The 23,254-nt window shown below is 33.8% G+C and overlaps 1 protein-coding gene across 2 annotated transcripts in view; it reads left to right on the forward strand.

Moving 5' to 3' along the window:
* The window catches only part of LOC110034002 (ATP-dependent DNA helicase Q-like 4A), a 38,864-nt gene extending 16,675 nt beyond the window's left edge, over positions 1–22,189 (forward strand). Inside the window, exons 13-27 of one of the 2 annotated variants that reach the window (XM_020738218.1) lie at positions 5,513–5,633; positions 5,710–5,861; positions 5,934–6,069; positions 18,354–18,477; positions 18,549–18,619; positions 18,713–18,781; positions 18,922–19,050; positions 19,142–19,300; positions 19,406–19,486; positions 19,581–19,742; positions 19,849–19,904; positions 20,292–20,418; positions 20,788–20,882; positions 20,964–21,041; positions 21,678–22,189. In XM_020738218.1, coding sequence (XP_020593877.1) covers positions 5,513–5,633; positions 5,710–5,861; positions 5,934–6,069; positions 18,354–18,477; positions 18,549–18,619; positions 18,713–18,781; positions 18,922–19,050; positions 19,142–19,300; positions 19,406–19,486; positions 19,581–19,742; positions 19,849–19,904; positions 20,292–20,418; positions 20,788–20,882; positions 20,964–21,041; positions 21,678–21,990 — 1,873 coding nt within the window. In that variant the 3' untranslated portion in view covers positions 21,991–22,189. The remainder of the gene's footprint in view (positions 1–5,512; positions 5,634–5,709; positions 5,862–5,933; positions 6,070–18,353; positions 18,478–18,548; positions 18,620–18,712; positions 18,782–18,921; positions 19,051–19,141; positions 19,301–19,405; positions 19,487–19,580; positions 19,743–19,848; positions 19,905–20,291; positions 20,419–20,787; positions 20,883–20,963; positions 21,042–21,677) is intronic. The other variant, XM_020738219.1, reaches the window with a different exon arrangement.
* The last annotated feature ends 1,065 nt before the right edge of the window (positions 22,190–23,254 follow it).

Below are 23,254 nucleotides of genomic sequence, written 5' to 3' on the forward strand. Positions count from 1 at the left end.
GTGAAAAATGTGCAATAACTATTGTACAGACATCTGGGCGTAATGTTAAGTAAGCGCGAGTTTCCATATTGTTGACGGATGCAAGCAAATAAGTTAGTTCATGAACTAAATTTTAGGATAGAAATTTGAAACGTAGGCACTCTCATGGATAAATTAATTATTTAGTAGATATTATGATTCATAGAAAGATAAATATCTTATGCATTCAATAAACTTAATGTGTTGGAGAAAATTTTAAAGAGATTGATAGGTTAGGTTTTAAATTTTGGCATTCAGATAAAAGTCGTATTAGAAATGACGTAGATATAGTTATTGATAAGAGTTTGAAAGATAATGCTATAAAAATTAATAAAATTGGAGATAGAGTTATGACTCTAAAGATTACTGTTGCTTTTAGGATTCATAATGTTATAAGTGGTTATGCTATTTAAGTAAATTTGGGTATATATCAAAAAATTTTTTTGAATGACTTAAAAAAAATAATATAAACAATACCTCTTAAAGAAAAAAATTATTGGAGGTTTAAATAGACATTTTGATAGATTGATAGAATATTTAAGAAATATTTATGGTAAATATGGTTTTGGAGTGACTAATAAAAAAGATAGTTATATTAGATTATATTTTTGCATATGATTTTGTTATTACTAATTTTATTTAAGAAAAAAATGAACATATTATCACTTATAAGAATGGATCTAGTAAAGCAAAAAATTATTATTTTCTTATGAGGAAAAAGATCGTCAAGAGTGTAAATATTAGAAGGTTATTCCAAGTAAAAAAATTAAATAACCGATATTGATTATTAATTTTGGATTTTAAAATGAAGTGTTGTAAGATTAACAATATAATAAAATATTGTCATAGAGTTAGATGAATGCACTTAAAAGACATAAAATTATTTTTATGAGCAAACCTTAAGATCTTAAAATTTGCGACGTTCACGGCGAAGTTAATACGGTGCGGGATAAAGTAACAAGTACTATTAAACATGTTGTAAAAGTGATTCTTCTATAATCAAAGGGAAAATCTTTTATGAATAAAAATAATTAGCGGTGAAATAATAATGTAAAAAAATGGGTTGTTAACATACATAGGACCCGGAACATTGCTATTTATAAGTTAAGCACTCTCTTTCATCCATTTGAGAATTCTCACTCAAATATTAAATTTCATGATAAAAGTTTAACCCTTATTTTTCATTTTTATAAAATTCTCAATAGCACATTCGTGGTGTGCATAAATACATCGGTTCTGTAGTTCAAAAAATATGACATGGATGCTAGATTTTGTAAATAGCTACGTTTCAGGTGTTATGTATTTAATTATCCCATAAATGAATAAAAAATAGGAAATTTTGGTATAAAAATTGGTTTAGATGTAAAAGTTTGAAGAAATAGGAAATATATAAGATGGCATATATGGAGTTTAAGAGATTAATTTGTGATTTTAAGAATTTTGTTTTTAGTGATATTTATAATAAAATGGATACTAAAGAGTGTGAAATATATATGTTTAAATTAACCAAAGAAAAAGATAAGAAAAGTAAAGTTTAACTTCAACAAAATTTTAGAATGGAAAAAGTGGTTTTCTTAGATAAGTATATTCAACGTAGGTGGGTGATATATTTTGATAAACTATTCTGGGTCAGTTAAGGCCAGTTGCAGTTATTTGAAGAAACAACTGTGAGCTGTTGCAGAAGAAGTAACTGTTCAAAAAATAGCGGTGGCTATTACAATATTTTTTTTTCAAAAAATCAAACAACAACTTTCCAGCAACCACCACACTTAGTTATATTTGGTTGCAAAATGCAGCTTTCAGCCATAACTTTTCAAAAAATCAGGTAAAACACAATTTTGCCAAACAAAAAAAGTGCATTGCAGAACCGCTCCGCTGCCCTAAACACACCCTCAATGAAATTTGTGAAAATACGATCTACTTTAATGACTTTAAGATCATAAATAGTAATAATTTTTTGTTTCTATCTTCAGATTAGTAAAATTAACTTATAGATATTTTAAAGAAAATAAAGTGAAAAAGCAATATAATTTGATGTTATTCCAATAGAAGTGTAGAAATGTTTAGGATATCTTGAAATTATTTAACTTGCTAAACTTTTAATATTATCGTAAAAATAAAAGGATGCCTAATGAGTAAATAAACTGTATATTGGTTCCTATTTTTATGAATAGAAGGGATGCACAGGAGTGTGTAAATTATAAATGAATATGTCATACATTAAAGTTATGTGAGAGAGTAATTGAACATTGGTTACGACGCGATACAAAAATTCATCAAATAAGTTTGGATTAATGCCAGATAAATCTATTATGTAAGCGATACATTATTGATAGGTTTGATGGAGAAGAACTGCGAGGGTAAGGAGGATCTACCTATGATTTTTGTTGATTTAAAAAAAAAAAATTATGATATGGTTCCATACTTTGGAGAGTTCTTGGAAAATAAAGGTGTTGATATGACTTATAGTCAAGTTATTAAAGATATGTATACTTGAGCTATTACTTGTGCTCGAACACAAGGATGATTGACTAAGCATTTTCCTATTTCAGTTGGATTACATCTGCCCATATCTTTTTTGCTTTAGTTATGGATGTGATTACTGGACATTTATAGGAGGATGTACCTTGGTGTATTCTTTTTGCTGATGATATCTTTCTTATGGATAAAACTAAAGAGAGTTCAGGAAAACTTAATATATGGAGGTCAACTTTGGAGTCTAAAGGCTTTCATCTGAGTATATCTAAAACTGGATGCATGGAATGTAATTTTAGTAGTAGCAGAGCTAGTGGTGGGGTTGCAACTTGTAACAATGGGTGATCAAGTCATTAAAAGGAGTGAACGTTTTAGAGTCGGGTCTGTTGTTCAAAGTGATGGTGATGTTATGAACAAAGTTCGTCGGGTCTATTGTTCAAAGTGATGGTGATGTTATGAACAAAGTTCAAGCTGGATGACTGAAGTGGACGAATGCATCAGGCCAATTATGTGATAGAAAATTACCGCTTAAACTTAAAGAAAAATTTTATAAGATTGATGGTGAGACTTGCAATGTGTTTTATGATGCTGAATGTTGGCCTGTAAAAGATAAGCATTAAATTAGGTCTTGCTGAGATGAGATTGCTTTGGTGGATGAGTGGCATTACACTTGAGAGAAAAAATACAAAATGAATATATATCCATGAAAGGGTTAAAGTAGCTCCGGGGCATACAAGACGAGAGAGTCGCCTTAGATGGTTTAGTCACATTAAACGTCGACCATCTGATGACCCAGTTAGGTTTGACTTATGTTAAGAAAGGTAGAGGTAGACCTAAAAGACTTTCATGTTGTCTAGCAAATGATCTTAATTTATTAGAATTAAATGGAAGTATGAGACTCAATAGAACACATTGGAGAAAAAATGATTAATGCAGCCGACCCCACTAAGTGGGATAATGGCTTGTTGTTGTTGCTCTTGTTGTCGTTGTTTCTGCATTGACTTCTTTTTTGTCGGAATGAGAAGCATAATAGCTGAAATGTATGATGGAATTGGTTCTAAGAGTATGGCATTAGACACTTTGAAACTTGATCAATACTTTATAGTTCAAACATTAGCATTAGGTGGTGATTTGTGATGGAAGCCAATCAGTCTTCAGTCTATTATTGATCTCAGTTTTGTAGGGTTGGCAAGGTGGAAATGATGCACTTCCTTTGATGAATGCACCTTGGTAGAAGGAATTACTTGGTTGCATCTCAGGACATTTGATGAGTCTTCAACTCCAACTATTGTAAATGCACAATTTGATCAACTGCCCAACCTTTTGTCTGGGTAGTCTTTTCAATGACATGTTTGGACCCTCTTTCTCTTCCTTTGTAAAAATGAGTTTGTCGGTTCATGTGTAAGATCATACATTTCAGCTATTATGCTTGGACAATTAGATGTCTAGCCCGTAATCACAACGAAATTGCAAGAGTGGAGCTCTACCAACCGAGCTATATCTCTCTGAATCGGTTGAAAGATCATGAAAGAGTCACATACTTCTTCAATTCTTTTCCTTGATGCAACAAGGCCATTTTGAGCTTGAATCAGACCTTGTTCTTGAAGTAAATCATTGCACGTACAATTCAACCAATTGGGAGAAAATCATAGGTTTTTTTTTAAAGAAGTGATTCATCCTTCTCGAACACTACATACATCTCTTCATTGCGATGTGTTCTTCAAGTTTGCTTGTTTCACCTTCTCCCTTAGCATAGCAAGTTTTTTTGAAATCACTTCGATGGGAAGAAAAAATAAAGCGTTGAGAGATAAATAAATAAACACACCTCATATCTTATTCGACGATCACTCATATTGTATCAGGGATCAAAAACCGTTAATTGTGTTTTTTTTACAAAACATTCTTCTTATATTATAGCTTGATCCAATCTCCTGGTTCTTGAGGAAAGTAAAAAGTTCACGTTCTTCCTTTTGGGAAGGAAGGATTTAGGAAATCCTATTAATTGTTGCTTTCTTTAGACCTCCGACATAAATAGGGACAAATCGTAGGATGCCTCCACATCCCATAATGAAAGGAGTGATCTTGTGGTGTTTGATGTGTGAAGATGTGCTGTTAGGCTCTTATCAAATCAAAATAGTTAGGATCATTAAGAAAACAGATTCTTTTTTGAAGACTGCATAACTGCATGGATAAACTCACACTAGCTTGTTCATTTTGGATCAAATTTGGGATTTTTCTTAAGAGGTATTGGGAAGGAATTGTAATGTAAGGATATCGATTCATATAGAAAAAACATATACATCTTCTCCCCAAGTTATGGGGCTATTTTATGGGGTTACTTAGAGAGAGTTGTTTCACGCCTCTAATTATTCTCTACGTACCCTCCTGTATCAGTTTCGGGTATAGTACCCTCTTGTTGTAAGGTTGTTAGAGCATTACTTGAGGGTATGTCATGCGTTACTTTAGCATTGTAGCACACTTGGATAATTTGCTCAAGGCATTTCCTCTACCCCTTCTTAATCTTAAAAAGCATGGTCACCTTGCATCCTTGAATTGAGAACCATCTTTCTAATTTCTGCTAACCTAGCCTTCTCCATCCCTCATGACCAAAAAAGGCCTATGGTTTGAGATTATTTCATAAACTCAAATTGGCACACAATCAAGGCAAATTAGCTAACCATGTTCATCATCCCTAATTTATACTTGAACTCTTGCGTGAAATCTAAGCTTTTAACAAAATATAATTGGCCTTGGCTTGGAAACATAGTGGATCCATTTGTGTCAATCTTTTCCCCACCGTTGCCACAGTAATTGCCGAACTTGCTTTATAACCTGCTTCATACCAGATAACCTGTAAGTTTCTACAACATTAAAATTATATCGTGGCAGAATTCTTGTACACAAAAATATGAACATAAAAAGATATATCAACTTCAGAACCACAAATCTTTTGAAAATCTTTTTACTTCCTATGTTTTCAAGTTTCTAAGTCTTTTTAACTCTTAATCATGCTGCGCAGAAGTGATGCTTTGTTGAGAAACCTGGATGCTTTACATTCACGGGGATCACTTTCTAGGATTGTTATTGATGAAGCACATTGTGTAAGCCAGTGGGGACATGATTTTAGGCCAGACTATCAGGTATAAACAATTATTTTTTTACCTAATTGGGAATTGTAGAAGATATTTTCACTGATTTGAGCTTGTACTGTATCAGGGTCTTGGAATTTTGAAGCAGAAGTATCCGAAAACTCCAGTGCTAGCTCTAACAGCTACTGCAACAGCTAGTGTAAAGGAAGATGTTGTGCAGGCTTTAGGCCTTGCAAATTGCATTGTTTTCAGACAGAGTTTCAATCGGTCAAATCTATGGTGAGCTATGGTGAGTAATAATGGTCAACTCTTTAATTGTACCTGTATCAATATATAGTGTAATTTTTTCAGGTATTCTGTGGTGCCCAAGACAAAAAAATGCTTGGATGATATTGACAAATTTATCAAAGGCAATCATTTTGATGAATGCGGGATCATTTACTGCCTGTCGAGAATGGATTGTGAGAAAGTGGCTGAAAAGTTACAGGTTTTCCTTATAATGCACAAGATTTCTTTACAACTTAGGAATCATTTAATTTGTGTACCTTTCTGCATATGAAGAAAATACAAGCTTTGCATCTAATAAAGCATGTTGGGAGAGTCTTAATCACTCAAGCTTGAGTCACAATCCCTGCATTGTTGTTTCTTTTAAGTCATCTATCAAAGTCTCATAAACTAAACATAATTGAATTGTAATAGGAAAAAAAGTCCATTTTTGTCTTGTTTTCTTCATTAATGATATCAATCATATCTGCTTATCCCAAAACATTCTTCTGGGATCTCTTTTAGAATAAAGTGCCATTCATTTTAGTTCTTCGGAGCCTAGAAAATCTTAATCTTCGGACATTGTATTCTTCAAAAATGTTGCCCTTATAATAATTATCAAGAAATTCATCTATCGTTTAAGCATAAATGTTAATTGAGAATGAATAAAATGAAATGCAAAGTAGCACAGGAAGATAAAGCACGCATGTAGACACCAAGATTTAGATCTTTCAGCTTAAAATGAGCTTACATCTATGGAGGTAATATTCAATCCATTAAAAATGTTGACACAAAAATATGGGTCGGGATTTTACCGTGAATTTGGATATTTGAGAGAGAATTTGAAAAATGGATGAAAGAGGATGGTTGATCTATAAGTAGCAAGTTTGTGATCCGTATATAACTGGCCCTAAATTTTTCGTACAGATCAACCTTCACAAATATGAAATATCAATTACTATTAACAATGTACAGAACAAAAAAACACTCACTAGCCATTTCAACACGAGTATACTCAACCCTCACAATGAAGAGGCCCAAAAAACCTGCACAAATAGAGATATACCAATTCAGGAGAATGTGGAGATCTTTTGCGGAAATCCATAGATATCCTGTTTAATATCTCAACACAGTGGAAAATTTCTTCCCCTTCAGTTGCCCATCGCTTTAGTAATACTTGTGAGAGAGTTGTGTCCATCACTAGTGCTCACATGATATAACTCGAAAATTGAGAGGTGCTTACCATGCAGCTCAATATCTCTCAAGCCCGAAGAGCTTTTTTATCTCGCTTCCTAATATTCTCTAGTTAATTGTGAAGGCTGAGATATGTTATTTATTATTGAATAACACGCCCAAACATTGTAAGAGATCTCATTCTCATTGAATCCATCCCACTTGAATTATTTGTATGAATATCAAATATATTTTCTATTCGGACCCTGCATGCATGAAAAATTGAGAAGTTTATGATCTTGAATTATTGCAGGCTCTATTATGCTTCAAACACATGTCTCATCAAAATAAAGGGATTCCAAACATAATAGATCCCTTGCAATGTTTGTTTAGATCCTATGCAACATATGTGGCCCTGGGCATATTTAAATATGTATCCTTTAGCCCCATGATGGGGCTATGTGTGATATGTTACAAGTGCTATGTGATAGGAGTCATCTTTTTGGCACATTTAGGGCAAATGTTACATGGCAGGATTACTTATAGAAGATGTAGGGGTTGCCTATAGAATCTTATTTGTATAATGAATATTTTTGGCCAATATGCGGTTATTGACATGGATGTTAGACATCAATTTCTTCTTTCGTTAAAAAAAATTTTAGAATCATGTCTAATGTATAGACAATAAAAGAAAAGAATGATTAATTGGGAGATCTATTGTAAGCATTTCAACCAAATAATTAGTCTATGCTAACTTATTTAGGCCATTTTGATGTGGGAGCGTCTGCTTGCTATAGTCACGGAACCTATCGCGTGACTTCCGATTGCAAGGGCTACGTGCTTCCATCAAACTGGAGTTCTGCAATTGCAGAGAAGATCAAATAGGAAACTTTTGATCGATTGGAAACTTCTGATGAAAACCTTTGCACGTCAGCCCCATGGAAAAATATATTGATATTGATGCACTTTCATTGATACAAGTTTAGCCGATGCTCTTGTGACGGTTATATGCAGATTAAAAAGATATTGATATGTAAATAATATAATAAGATGATTAATATTTATAAGCACTTTGAATGATCATATTAGATAGTACAAATATTGAAATGCTTTTAGATTGATTTACATGGGGTTTAATTGACATGCATATTTTTTTTTGGTTGTGTTACTATAATTTTGTAGGAGTTTTTCCTTGTTTTGGTTAGCTTATTATTATTTTAAATTAATTGTTTAATGTTTAGTTAATTGATTAAAAGATGAGCTATAATAAATAAAATACTTGTAGAAGACATAAAGAACCTGACCTGCGGTAAATTTATATCTGTTTTAGTTTAATTTTCTTATCTGTAGTAGCTCTTTTATTTGTTAAATGTTTTAGAAATGAATATAAAAATTTTAATTTTGACCATTCAATCATTTGTCCCTACCTTGGTTAATTCCAGGCCCGAGTCGGGTCGTGACAAATGTGATATTAAAACATTTTTTAGAATTAATTAATATAATCTTGATGAAGGGGTCAATAGGATAATTGCAAAGAAATTAATATTTTTTTTTTGAAAATTTAAGCTCTAAGTAATTATGTTAATTCAAATAAATGGTTGCATCCAAGATTATAGGAGAATGGAGTTTTTTAGAAAATGAAGAAGTATCTTAGTTGTAATTGTGAGCACGAATGCCTTGATTGATTATTGTAGCGATTACACAAATGATTTAAGAGTTCAGACTGCACCTTGGTAGGAATGATATAATTGTTGTTTATAAGTATTTAAAAATATTTCAAGATCTGCATCCAGTTTGGTTCAAAATAACTGAAGATGAGTGAAATGAAGAATTTTCTAATGATGATAGAAAAAATATTGGATTTGTCCCCGTTCAGATGAAAGAAGAATACCGTTAACTACATTTATGCTGGATGTTGAAGTCGAAAGGTGGTGGCGTGGGCAGTGTCAGGACATGTTAGGGAATATACTTAATATGATGATAAGTCGAGAGGATTTTGTGGAACTTTTCAGAGACTGATTTGTTCCTCCGTCCACTTGAAGGCAGTTATAGGACAAGTTATCAATTTGGTGCAAGAAGCGAGAAAATTATGTAGTATGAAACAATTTACTGCACTACTGAGGTATGCATCACAGTTGATAGCTAAAACAGAAAAAAAGTACTATAGGTTTTTTAGATTCAGTCAGGTAGCTCTTAGTGCTATTAGGCATTAATGATTACTTAGTGTTAATAGAAAAAGCTAAATGATTAGAGATCGATTTTCAACATATTTAAAGCGTAAGAGACACACAAGAAAAAGAGTATTGATGAAGGAGAGCATGTGAATTAATAAAAGAAATTTAATATGAAGAAGCCTAGGTTCATTTTTGATAGATTATGTGGCTGCACTTCTCGTAGTATCATATTTACTTGTGTCAAAAGTGGAAAACAATATAAAGATGAATATTTGATGTCTTATTATACATGCTACTTGTGTCGTCAATTTGGTCACATAGCAAGTTATTGCCCTTGGCTATAATATCTAAATAGAACGAAATTAGTTGGCGCTCCTTCACAGAAGATTGCAAGTGGACACAAAAGGATATAATCTATAACTTAAGCTCCTACTCAAAGTCCACGAAGATAACCTCTTCAAACTCGAGTTTATACTCGTAGAGAACCTGAAGAGCCGACCGCTGATGTTGATTTTACTAGGGATTGACAAGTATTATATTTTATCCCATATTATAAGAGTTTCATTCTATTGTATTTATTTTTTAGAGGATGTGTTGCTGTTGTGTTACCTTGCCGTAGACGTGATGCTGTTTTGTTTCCGCTGATGTTGATTTTACTAGGGATTGACAAGTGTTATATTTTATCACATATTATAGGAGTTTCATTCTATTGTATTTATTTTTAGAGGATGTGTTGCTGTTTTGTTACCTTGCCGTAGACGTGATGCTGTTTTGTTTCAGTTGATGGGGAAGTTAGCTATCTTGTAATGGACAATTGTTTTTTTTTGTATCCATGTTTCATCTTGTTGAGTGAGAGTTAAACTTCTTCATGAAAATTTATGGACAATTTAAGTTTTACCTAATTAATGCCAAGTTATTTGTGATATATTTATAAATTTTGTGGTCTAAATTTTTATAAGGGAATATTGTAATAATTGAAAAGTAGAATAACAAAAGAAATAAAAGAAAATAAATTTGAGTCGTTTAGTGTCTTTTTGAAGGCAGCAATGTCTCGACAATTTAGTTTTAAGGAGGCGAGTGTCCCATTAATGCAAAGAAGTGAACCAAATAAGAGAGAACAAGATTTGGAGATGGAGAAGGAATATTTAGAAAATGTTTCGTGTTTCTCTTATCGGATATTGGGCGCACTTTGTAAAAGACGACGCCGAAGGCTACATTTGTGAAGGTGAAGAGTAGCGACGAAGCAGGGAGGCCTACGGGTACTTTTGCTGCGTGCAAGGAGAGACGTGGTTTTGATTTCAAACCGAGGAGAAGGTTTGATGCGCTTAAGGTTGGATAGCGTTTCATGTGAAGTTCTCCGTGTGTGGGACGGGAGCATAAAAAAATTTCTCCTGCGGGAGATAGGAGTTCGAACCCTTTAAGGGAGGGGCTAGGATTGGAATGCTTCAAAGGAAAGAACTCAACATGTACCTTGACAAATGGAAGGGCACAGATGACTATGGCGCAGACGGAATAGCCTACTTTGAGAATTACGGCAGAAGAAGAGAAAACTATCGCCTTGCTGCAACTGAAGGAACGAAATCAATTTCCCAACTAGCTGTAGGACGAAGCAAGGCATTCAACTAAGAGCAGGCCGGAAAGAAAGGCAAGTCTGAAGGCAGAAGTTTTAAGAGAGAGGGGGGTTCTTAGGCATTCGATCCCCTATATATATATATCCAGACGAGAATACACAAAGATGCATCGTCTTATCATCTGTCCTGCCTTTTTGCATCTTGTGGGAGAAGGGAGCGTCCTGTCACCTCCCAAAAGAGCTCTTAGGGGTGGTGGGCAGCCCAAGACTTAAATACTGCTTTTCGGCCCTACACCTAGCCGATGTAAGACTTTTTGTCCGTGATAGTCCGCTTGTGATCAAGCCAAAGTAGAAGAAAGGGCTGTGAGCTGTTTTGTGCATAGGAAGAAGGAATTCGTGCGTGAGACCGAGCCCTGGCTTGTTAATTTCTAATGTGGGGAAGGGTAAACCAAAAGTTTATCAAGAGGTAACGGTTTATAATTTTATGCTTTAATTCTGTAAATTATTTTAATTAAAATGTTATTATAATATATTAAACTTATATTAAACTTTATGAATTAATTTCAGTAATTTAATTTGGATAATCAATTGAATTAAAGGACCAATAAAATCGATATATTATTGTGGAAAAGAAGAGAATGAGATAAATCTAGTATTTATTTGATAATAGTTTGTTGTCATTTTAATTTTAAATTGTTATATAATAATGTTAGAATAATATGAAATATAACCAGTTGAGAAAAGTGAAGTTGTGAAAGAGAAGATTAAAGAATTTGAAAGGGATTGTTTTATATGGTGAAATCAAAATGTGTACTCTTACTTTTAATGTGTAGCAGCTTTTTTGTTTCTTCTTAATCAGTTGCATTGATAGTTATTACTATCTATAAGTTTAATTGTTAAGTGTTATACAGATTCATATGCTCTTGTTTATATTGGTCATATTAGTCATATTGTGCAAAAGAAGAGGTATTGAGATAAATTTAATGGTTATTTAACAATAATTTATAGTAAATTTAAATATAAATTGCTACATATTAATGTTAGAATATTATGAAGTTTAACAGGTGAGGAAAGTGAAGCTGTGAAAGAGAAAATTAAAGGATTTGAAAGGGGTTGTTTTATAAGGTGAATTTAAAATGAGTACTCTTTAATTTTAATATGTAGTAGCTTTTTTGTTTATTCTTAATCAGTTACATTGATAGTTAATGCTACCTATAAATTTGATTGTAAAGTTTTATTCATATTCATATGCTCTTCTTTTTATTGGACATATTATTGACATTTTAGCGATAAATATTATGCATTATGTATACCTAATATATTGAATTGAATGAAATATACATATGAATGATATGAACTGTATAAAATGACTGTATGTGCAAGATTGACTATGATGAAATTCACTCATTTATGATATTAGCAGGGGAATACTAAATACCCTTGAATGTAAATGACAAATGATATTTATATTGATGTACCTTCGTTGTTACAAGTTTATATGCTGCTTCTTTAATGATTGTATATAAATTAAAAAGATTTTGATATGTAAACGATATGATAAGACAATTAATATTTATAATCACATTGAATGATCATATTAGATAATACAAATGTTCAAATGCTTTCAAGTTAATTTACATAAAATTTAGTCGACATGCATATAATTTACTTTTTATAGTGTTACTATAGTTTAGGAGTATTGAGTATTTAATGACTATGGTTTGTCCATTCTTATTTTAAATTAACTCTTTTAATTTAATTAATTAATTAAAAGATGAGCAATATAAGAGAAAATATTTTATAGAAGAGACAGAAAACCTGATCCGAGGTAAATTTTCTTATCGATATGTTCGATAAACAAAAGAAAATCTCAATCAGAATAAAACATGTGAAAGTTCATTAAATGTAAAATAATTGAGAAGAAATAAATTATTTATATAGATTAAAAGTACAATTACTCACTCCGATGCTGACTAATTTGTGCTTGAATTTGCCTTTACTTTGATTCCTAAAATAAATGCAATATTCATATTAAAATTTAATATTATTTATTATTTTATTACACACACACATAAATATATATATATATATATATACATATGATAATTTATATTCTTTTAATTAATTATTAACTTTATATTAATTAAGGATAAATTTTTTATTATTTTACTTTTTTATAATCTTTTTTATTCAATATATATTTATTTTTTATACATAAATCACATAATTAAAATTATAAAACATACTTTATCTTCCTCGATTGAACGCCACACACACGCAGCCGATGCTTCGTGTTGTGGAATAATTTATTTCAAGTCACCCATGCGGCTTTAAAGCTCTTTCTTGGCACTAAATCAATCTAACTCTCACAATGCTTGGGCTTGTAAGCACAAAACAATCTAGAAAGAAGAGTTGAGAGAAGTATTGGAGAGAAACATTTCACTAAGAAAGAGTGATTACAACACTTGAATGCTTGAGAACTTTGGAGGGATAGATACAAAATGAGGGGGAACTCCTATTTATAGTCCTTCAAGACTAAGGAAATCCTCTAAATTACTTTAGAACATACTAATTTCTAGATAGTTCTATAGTATTCTTTATATATACATACTTTAAGAACTTTCCATAATATTATAGAGTTCTCTTAATGCTTGTTTTTTCCAGCATATTTTTGAAATTATGTAAAATCTTCTAGAATTTCTTAGAATATTTTCCTTTTTTTTATTATTTGCTAGAATATCGTGGAATCTTATAGTCCCTTGGATTGTTCTCTACATTCTAGTTTTCTCTAGAATCTTTCTTTCCCATGGTTAGCTTGTCAATTATTCTCAAAGATGGGGGAGTGTGACACTCCCCCACTTAAGCTCGCAATGCCCTCATTGCGACATCCACTTGATACTTTCAGTTTTTTCTTATTCCATGTGCCTTCATCTTTCATTTTTTTGTCTGGCCACTTCATTCTTCTTACAGCCTTATGTAATGTGGTTCGAGCTAACTCCCTTTGCTCGTATAAAAATTTGACAAATTTGAAAGAGGTTGGGCTTTCTCTCTCTTACCTGGTTGTAGGGGAGACGGGCATCATGCATTAAGGCTTCATGGTTAGCGGCTCAGTCCCTGGTCCTTCCCCAGTTTGCTGATCTATCTTCCTTTAATTCGCTTGGTAATTTTGGTGGTGAAACACCTTTATATTCTTCAAGCACTGCACCACTTCCCTTAGCATGTCTTCTCGGGGCTTTCCTTCTTGATTTGAGTTATGAAGAATAGCCAAGTAATTGTCCTTATCTCGTCAGATGGCCTTATTGAATTGAATGGCTGATAGCATTTTAGCTTCTTGCTTTCTAGTTCTTGTTGTTGGCATTAGACAAGCTTGATTCCCTTCAATGATACACATGCTATAAGCGAAGGGTATTGAGAATGTTCTTGCTTGATCGAAGAATTTTATCCCTAAAAAAACTTTAAAATCATCCACTGGAATGACAAAGAAGTTTAAGGTAACTAATCACGCTCCATTGTTACTCCTTTGACTATTCCATCTATTGACCTTACTGCTGAATTGGCTAGCTTGATTGAGCCTCCTTCAGTCATTCACAAACCCAACTTTTTTGCTTCTTCGGTGGAGATGAAGTTGTGAAAAATACTCTTATTCACCATTGCTCTACTGGTTTTCCCGCCTATTATCATCTCCACAGAGTAACACCTTTGCTTGGAGTTTTCTTGGAGCCTGCATCCTATTCAACAGTTTTATAGACCCTACTTGTGCCGTTGTATCTCCACCTTCTTCCTTGTGATGGCTTGCAAGGAGAGAGTTTAGAGCTTTCTTTTTTGGTCAATTTCTTGCCCAATGTGGTCCATCACAAAGAAAGCAATTGTTATGTGACTTGATTTTATTATCATTTTGCTTTCCCTTATTTTTACCCTTGGATGAGGATAATTCATAGCTAGTATCTTTCTTGTTTTGGCCCTTCTCTCTATCATCTTTTAAATTGGCACTCTTCTAATCCTTTGACTTTGTAGACTCCTTTGCATGGTCAATCAATCTTTCGACAACTGCAATGAAAGTAGCAAGATCCTGCACTTCACGCCTCCTACGCTCAGTCTTTGCCCACTGTTACAGTCCATCTAGGAAGTTGAAAAGAGTATCTTTGTCAGTCATGTCAGGAATTTCAAGGACCCGGTTAATAAACACCTTAATATATTCTCGAATCGATTCAGTTTGCTTGAGCTTTTGCAATCGTGCTCTGGCCTCATCCTCTTTATTTTTGGGATAAAATTGTCTCTTTATCTCTTTCTTAAAGTTATCAAAGGTGGATACAATGCGCATACCTTTCTCTATATCTCTCCATCTTCTCCACTACAATATAGCGATGTCTGAGAGATATAGAGATGATTCCACAATAGTGGCTTTCGACTTCTTCATGCGCCCTTGACTTTCTTTGTCATACATTCGAATCGAGGCTCTGATACCAACTTTCACAAAATAACTTATCTAAAGTCACACGTGCGAATTTAATGCTCTTTCTTTGCACTAAATCAACCCAACCCTCATAACACTTGGAATTGTAAACACGAATCACTATAGGAAGAATAATAGGGAGAAATATTGGTGAAAGAAATAGTGATTACAACACTTGAATGCTTGGGGACCTTGGATGGTTCTTGGATGGATATACAATGAGGAGGGGGCTTCTATTTATATTCCTCTCCAAGAATAAGACAAATTTATAGATTACATTAGAATATACTAATTTCTAGATAGTTCTACATTGTTCTTTTATACATGCTTCTAGAACTTTGCAGAATATTCTAGAGTTTTCTTGAAACTTGTTTCTTTCAACATATTTCTGAAATTATGTGGAACCTTCTAGAATTTTTTTGAAATATTATTCTTTCTAGTTTTTTCTAGAATGTCGTGAAATCTTATAGTCTCTTGGTATGCTCTCGACATTCTGATCTTCTCTAAAATCTATCTTTGTCATGGTTAGTTGGTCATTTATTCTTGAAGATGGGAGAGGATGACATTCGACTCTCTCGCACGTCTCCTTCATCACGCCGCCTCATTCGACATTTGCATCAGACGTCACCTTTGTCTTGCCTCTTCTTCCTTTTGTTTCTTCCTCCACTGCTCGACACCGACACCGAAAGCTCTCGCCTCTTCTGAGTGACGAATGCTAGACAGTGGCATCGCCTCTCTCGTTTTTATACCGACACCGATACCGAAAGCTCTCGCCTCTTCTGAGTGACGACGCCACTCCCATGCTAGACAGTGGCATCGCCTCTCTCGTTTTTATAGGTAAGTAAATTTCTTTGGTTGTATCATTTTATGGGTGAACTCGTCACCTTAGTTTCCGATCCTCTCATTTCACCTCTCCCCTTTTTGGCTTCTCGACTCATCGTTTCGTCCCTCCCACCCCCTCTCTCTGTTCGACGTTTCGATTCATCTTTCGGCTAAACAGAAAGGGGACGCTACAAAACAGGGTTCAACCATCAGATTAGACAATAAGAGTACGCCCAATGCAACATCCCAAGCAGGCCCAACTAGGATAAATTAGTTCAGAGTGAAGGATAGCTAGAGCCAACATACACTCCCAAATTCTTCATAGCCAAAAAGTGCATCAAGTGCCACAGTTTTGAGCACTGTTCATCAAATTGCCCAAACATGTGTATGATTTCTTTAGCTAACTAGGGATCAGTTGAAGCAATATATAGTAACACAGGAGAGGATGAAGTCTTCAAAGAGGAGTCTCGCCTTTTAGTTAATGAGAAAGAGACGCCGGTAATTCAAGTTGAGCCCATGAGAGGCTTCAGTTGGATTAATATTAATTATTATAGAAGGTGGTGAGTCTGAGGTAATATGTGTTCAAACAAAGTTTACAAACTACCTTTTGCAGGCGTTAAACGAAGCATAAATAAGATTGACATTGGTTGTCCAAATAGATCATGAGCTCATTGAGTTTGCATCAAACCGTGACAAATCCAAATAAGATAATTTTATAATTTTCAGACATACAGATGATACAATCTATCTCTTAACTTTCCATTGTTGAGGGATGCCCAATGTACAGATAAAAAAAATTTGAGCTACTCTTGGAAGGCTATATGGAGTAATATGAGTGTTAAATTTCTGTTCAGTTTAGGAATGTTGTCCCAGATAGATAGCTAGGTAGGAGTAGTAAGATGCTACCTCAAAAATCTTGATAGGTGTTTTATGGGAAAGAGCATCCGACAGTGGGACCTAGGTCATTCCAGAGAAAGGAAGAAGCCTCTCTTATTCGGGGAGAATGACATGGGGGCACTGTGCGCTGCTGTCACGGAGATCCCGTTACTGCCGATCACAAAAGCTACGCGATTCCATTGAACGGGAGTTCTACGATTGCAAGGTAGATCTAAGGGACAACTTTTGCCTGATTGGAAACTTATGTTGGAAACCTTGTTATTTTGACTTATTTCTTTTTCTTTAGTTCCTATTTTTCTTATTTCTAAGTAAGGTTTTTATTTGGGAGACTATTTACGTATTGTTTTATTCTCGTTTGAGAAACTTTTGTTTTTTGAGTTGAGATTGTAATACTTGTTTTATACTTATGGAGAGTTTTATTCTATTTATTTTACAAGTGGTGTGCCTATATCTTTCCCAGAAACAGATGGTGGAACTTCTTGCCGCCCTAATGTTGCCTATTCGAAGTTTTCTCTTGTCAAGACTGCTGCCGACGACGTTGGACCTACTGCCCTAAAACAGGATTTTCCCCGTAATTCCTTCCCAACACCATAAACCTCCCATATTTTCTTTTCTTATTATTCTATAACCACCTCCTCGCTAAACCCCACTCCAACAAACCTTCAGGAGCCCTAAATTGGTATCACGTTCATTTATTTGATTAAGGTCACTAATTTCCAATTTTTAGTATATAATCCATCTCTGGGAATCACTTGGATTAGTTAGGTGTATACAGAGTCTAAAAGGGGTTAAGTTTAATTTTATTAGAATTTAATTGGTATTGAGTTATTTCCCTGTCCTCTATTTATCATAGCATGTAGAAGATGAGTTTCTGATGCATTCTCGAGTTTTATATGGATCGAGAGTTTGGTCAGAAAAGAATCACATTCTATGTTGGATTGTTCAGTATTTTTTAGACCTTACAAAATATGATTATTGGAAGGATCATGAAGGCATCTAAGCAGTTAGGCCCTGTAGTTAAATTTCAAATCTAGTGAGCAGTTTAACTAGATGTAAAATCTTACGGGTTAAGAAGTCCTTATGCATATTTAATGAACTTAAGTGAATTTTTAAATTTTGATTGGCATATTTGTTTTTGTATCAACTTTTAATCTCTTTATTTGTCTTATGCATCTCTTTGCGGAAAAGATGACAAACACTTTTTCTTTAATTCATGTTGAGGTTTGTATTTTTTGAAATTTCTGCTTGTTTGTACCAAGTGCTTGCTGTTTATTGAAATTCCCTAATGCTTTGCGGAAGAATACCTAGACTTGTTGATAGATTTATGGATGAAATTATTAAATAAATTGGTAGTTTGCAAATTTGCTAGATCATGGTTTCTATCTGCAGTTGCAGTTAATATTTTGGTCTTTTAATAGGAATGTGGACACAAAGCTTCTTTCTACCATGGCAGTATGGATCCCCAACAAAGAGCTTATGTTCAAAAGCAGTGGAGTAAAGATGAAATCAACATAATATGCGCCACTGTAGCCTTTGGCATGGGTATTCTATATTCTTTCATGATTGGGCTTTCAACTCGTCAATCAGACATGATATTCTAACCTTTTTTTTAGGCATCAACAAACCCGATGTTAGGTTTGTGATTCATCATTCTCTACCCAAGTCTATAGAAGGTTATCATCAAGTAAGTTTTAGTGTAATTTTACATTGTTTCTTAATGTCAAATGCAGATTATTTGGTTGCGATATTAATGTTAATCATTCTTTGTGCTTCGTAGGAGTGTGGGCGTGCTGGCAGAGATGGTCTCCGATCATCTTGTGTTTTGTATTATAACTATAGTGATTATGTAATTAACAAGAAACCCCACCTTTCTTTAGGAATGACCTTGCCATCTCTGGAACCTTTTTCTTTTGGCACTTTTACCTATATATTATTTGTTATATTTATCTTTCTAACCATTCATTTATTCATTTTGGGTCACTGAAGATAAGAGTTAAGCACATGCTTACTCAAGGAGTCATAGACCAAAGTCCCTTCTCTGCTGGGTCGAGGCGCTATCTTCCTTCTAGCACTGATAGAGTATTCGAAACAAATATTGAGAATTTGTTGCGCATGGTATCTTTAGAGGCTGCTTGTTTAGGGCTATCCTTAATTTTTGGAATAATTAAAAAATCCTTAATTTCTGATAACCATTCATGAATTACAGGTTAATTATTGTGAAAATGATTCAGATTGTAGACGCTTATTGCAATTAATTCATTTTGGTGAAAAGTTCAACCCTTTAGACTGCCAGAAGACATGTGATAGTTGTTCCAAAATGTTGGATTCAATTGAGAGAGATGTCACTGATATTTCTAGGCAACTGGTTAGATATTTCTTTATTCTAATCTTTACTTCATGATTCTCCTCTATCTCCATCTCTTAAGTCTGTTACTTTCCTAAGCACCAACGCTCAGTCATTTTGGTGCAGGTGGAGCTCATTAAAGAAACAGATCAGCAGTTTTCTCTGTCACATATTTTGGAAGTATACAGAGGTTCAATGAGCTTAAATGTATGTCGGAAACACAAATTTAATTTTATATACCTGTTGATATATATTCTGCTTTATTGGTGGATCAAACTGCTTAAACTTCTTCTCAATGCAGATCAAGAAATACAAACACGACACTTTGAGACTTCATGGAGCTGGTAAACACCTGCAGAAAGGTGAAGCATCCAGAATAATTCGCCATTTAGTGATTATGGACATTCTTGTGGAGGAAGTCAAGAAAAGTGATATTTATGGGTCAATTTCGTCTGTGTTGAGGGTATGCAAAATGCTTTTTGCAGTCGTAAAATGTTTAAAGTTCTTACTTAGTTTCAGTGTCTTTTTTCCATAGAATATTTTGGCATTCAGTTATTATATTTGTGCAGGTGAATGAGTCTAAAGCAAGCAGACTTTATTCTGGTGAACAAAGGATCATATTGAGGTTCAAATTTTCAAATTGTCCCTTGTTTATTTTGAACATATAATTTTTAAATTCTCGCTCCTATGATCCAATGTCTAATCGAGATTAATGGTGTTTCTGTCATTTTGCTACCTTAATTAGATACCAGAGTTCAAGACATTGTAAACTTTTAATTACTGCTTCCTTTCTGTCTCTGCAAATTGTTTTGTTGTGATTTGCTGTAAATACTTGAATTTATCATCCTTCACTAAACGTTTTTCCCCCAAATGGTTGGATACTGACCATGTGGTTGACTAATTATATCATTAAACGCCAGTAAATTTTTTCTTTGCACAGTTTCTACAGAATACCTATGACTATTTTTGTGAATTGATTACATAACTGATTTGAAGCAATTTTTCTCTGCAGGTTCCCATCACCTGCAAAGGCATACAAGAGCAAGTCTGAGGTGCCTCTTACTAAGGCTTCATCCTTTACAGAAACTACGAGCTCTCACCAGAACATTCCTGTTCAAGCACAAAATGAAGTTGACTTTGTAAACGTTGATCCTCTTCAATTAATTAAAGGAATATTTACATGCATACCACTCAAATTTTATGTAGTTACATATTTGATGGCTAAACTTCAATTTTTTCATACATACCACGTTACCTATGCATGAATTTTAAAAATTAAAATGGCGGTACTTTTGATGTGATATATGAAAGATTTGGGTGGCGTGAATCTAAAAAGCAAAGTTTAGGTGTTACATATGACTGATATGAAAGATTTGGGTGGTGTGAATCTAAAAAGCAAAGTTTAGGTGTTACATATGTAAATACATAGGAATTGTTTGGTATGTATGTAAATGCTCCAAATCTTTGACCTAAGTTGCTGGCTTCTCATAGCAAATTCTTGTGGGCAGAATTTATCAGCCAAACTTTATGCTGCTTTGCGTACGCTCAGAACTATGCTTGTAAAAGAGGCTGGGGAAGGTGTCATGGCTTACCACATTTTTGGGTTAGTCTTGTTGAACGTCTTCCTCCATGTAATACTGTTTTGGTCAGCAATAACGCGTCTAATACCTTTATTTATCCTCAGAAACGCTACTCTACAGCAAATTAGCAAGAGAATACCAAGAACCAAGGAAGAACTCCTTGAGATCAACGGCATTGGCAAGTAAGTCTTTTTTATCTTGGAGCCACACATTAACGGGAAAGTTACATACATACCACACAATTCTTATGTATTTACACATCTCACGCCTAAACTTTCATATTTACATAGTGTCGTGAGCCTGTGCATGAATGGTGTATTTTGAGAAAAGTGTCAAAATGGTCTTTGACTCTTTGTAGGGGTTCATTGTAAGCCTCAAACTGTATAAAAGTATCAATTTAGTTTCTAGACCTTTTAATTGAAACTAAATTAGTTTGACATCGAGATTATTTCAGCGCATATTAAAAGAGTATGTCCTCACTTGACACTTTTATAGACTCTTGGGACTAATGTAAATACATAAAAATTTTGTGCTATTCATGTATATGTCTTTATATAAAATTGGGGCATTTACATACATCCACCCAATTCTTATGTATTTATATATGGAACACCTAAACTTTATTTTTTACATGTATGCTATCCAAAACTTTTTCATCACATCAAAAATACACCTTTTTCATGCATAGACAAGGTGGCATGCATGTCAAAATTGAAGTTAGGTGTTAAATATGTAAATCCATAGGAATTGAGTGGTATGTATGTAAATCTTCCCATAAATTTTCAATCCATGCTTATCAAATGGTAAAACATAACTAGGGCAAAGTTGCTCAAGTATGGCGATCGCGTTTTGGAAACCATAGAATCCATAATCAGAGAGCGACATAGAGGAAGCAAGAACAGCAGCAGTAGCAGCGACAATGATTTAACAAAGAGGAGAAGAAGCTCCGCTTGCAGAGAATCTGCAGCAAATGATGACGACTTTGATGAGAGTAGCATTCAATCCAAGAAGAGGGTGGTTAAGGTTGGAAATGGTGGAAAATGCTTGCAGGAATATCTCAACATATCAAGCTATAACGACCGTTTTATCGATCTGGAATTGGATGAGGACGCGCAGAATGAGCAAATCTAATTCTAAGAATGTAGAGAGGCCTTCTCGGAGAATCTTGTTTAGGGTTTAAATGTGTTTATATTCTAGGAGTACGGATTAGGTTCTGCTGCTTCTGTGCTTGGGTCGGGAAAACAAAAAAAAAGCTAACTTGCGGATATTGAGATTGGGGGTGGGGGGAAATTTTGACGGATGTGAGTATTTTGTTTTATATGTTGTTGTAATGGCCTAGGAATTGGTATTTTGATTTTTTTTAAATGAAGATAGCCAATTCCACTACATTGTCATAAAAGTTTATATACATATATATATAGACACACACACAAATGAGAAAAATGCAAAAACTAAAAGCTTTCAAATTTCTGATGGTGGTATTTCTATCAGTTAAATACAGTTTTTGTAATTTAGGTCATCCTCGAGGAAATTATTAAGTTAAAAGCAAGATATACATGCATGTAATATTGTGTGTTTAATTTTTTTTTCCTAGGATGTCGGGTCTTGCATTGTTTGTGAGTTGATACAATTTTTTGTAAGGTGAAGGAAGATGATAGATGTATTTTTGAAGTTTAAATTGTGTTTTGCTTTTCGATTCTCTTTCGACGGAGTGGAGAAGATTCAACGAGAAGGGGTAAAAGAGGCTTTATGAGAGTCATAGCGTGAGATCCTTCAAAAAAAAAAAAAAAAATCCTGTAGTGTTGATCATGTCAATCTCTTTGTTATCTCCTTATATGTGTTCTTGAAAAAGATTTAAAAATATAAGTCGTGTTGTACAAAATTTGTTCACAATATCTTGATAAAAAGATTGTGATGCGAATGTTAGGCGGTTCATAAATGAGAATGTGACATGCCAATTTTGATGCATGTCTTTACTTTTGTGGTATGTTAATTTTGAAGATCACTGATAAGGTGAGCTCAGTAGAGGGGTTTGAATAATCAATCTATTAGATTGGTGTGTTGGGTTGGTCTTTCATCAGTTCGTCAGGGGAATATGGTGGGTCTGCTTAATATGTTAGCTCGACAGCTAGTACTTGATTGCTAACACATTGATGAATAAGGTTGGCGAATCATTTTAACATGTCATTTTGACGAAAGTCGTGTCTTCTGATACATGTTACAGGGGAATATGGCTGGTCTTTGATCACTTTTTTGATATTATTAGTTATCAACATGTCTACCTTGTTAAGGTGTTCTTATAATATTTTTCAGTTTACTAATGTTCTTCAGGAGCTGGATCGTAGAATAGTTGTTGACATAACCATGATGATCACTGAATATGCTCCAAATTCAC

The sequence above is a fragment of the Phalaenopsis equestris genome, unplaced genomic scaffold (genome assembly GCF_001263595.1).
Source record: "Phalaenopsis equestris unplaced genomic scaffold, ASM126359v1 Scaffold001321, whole genome shotgun sequence".
In the NCBI taxonomy this organism is placed as follows: Eukaryota; Viridiplantae; Streptophyta; class Magnoliopsida; order Asparagales; family Orchidaceae; genus Phalaenopsis; species Phalaenopsis equestris.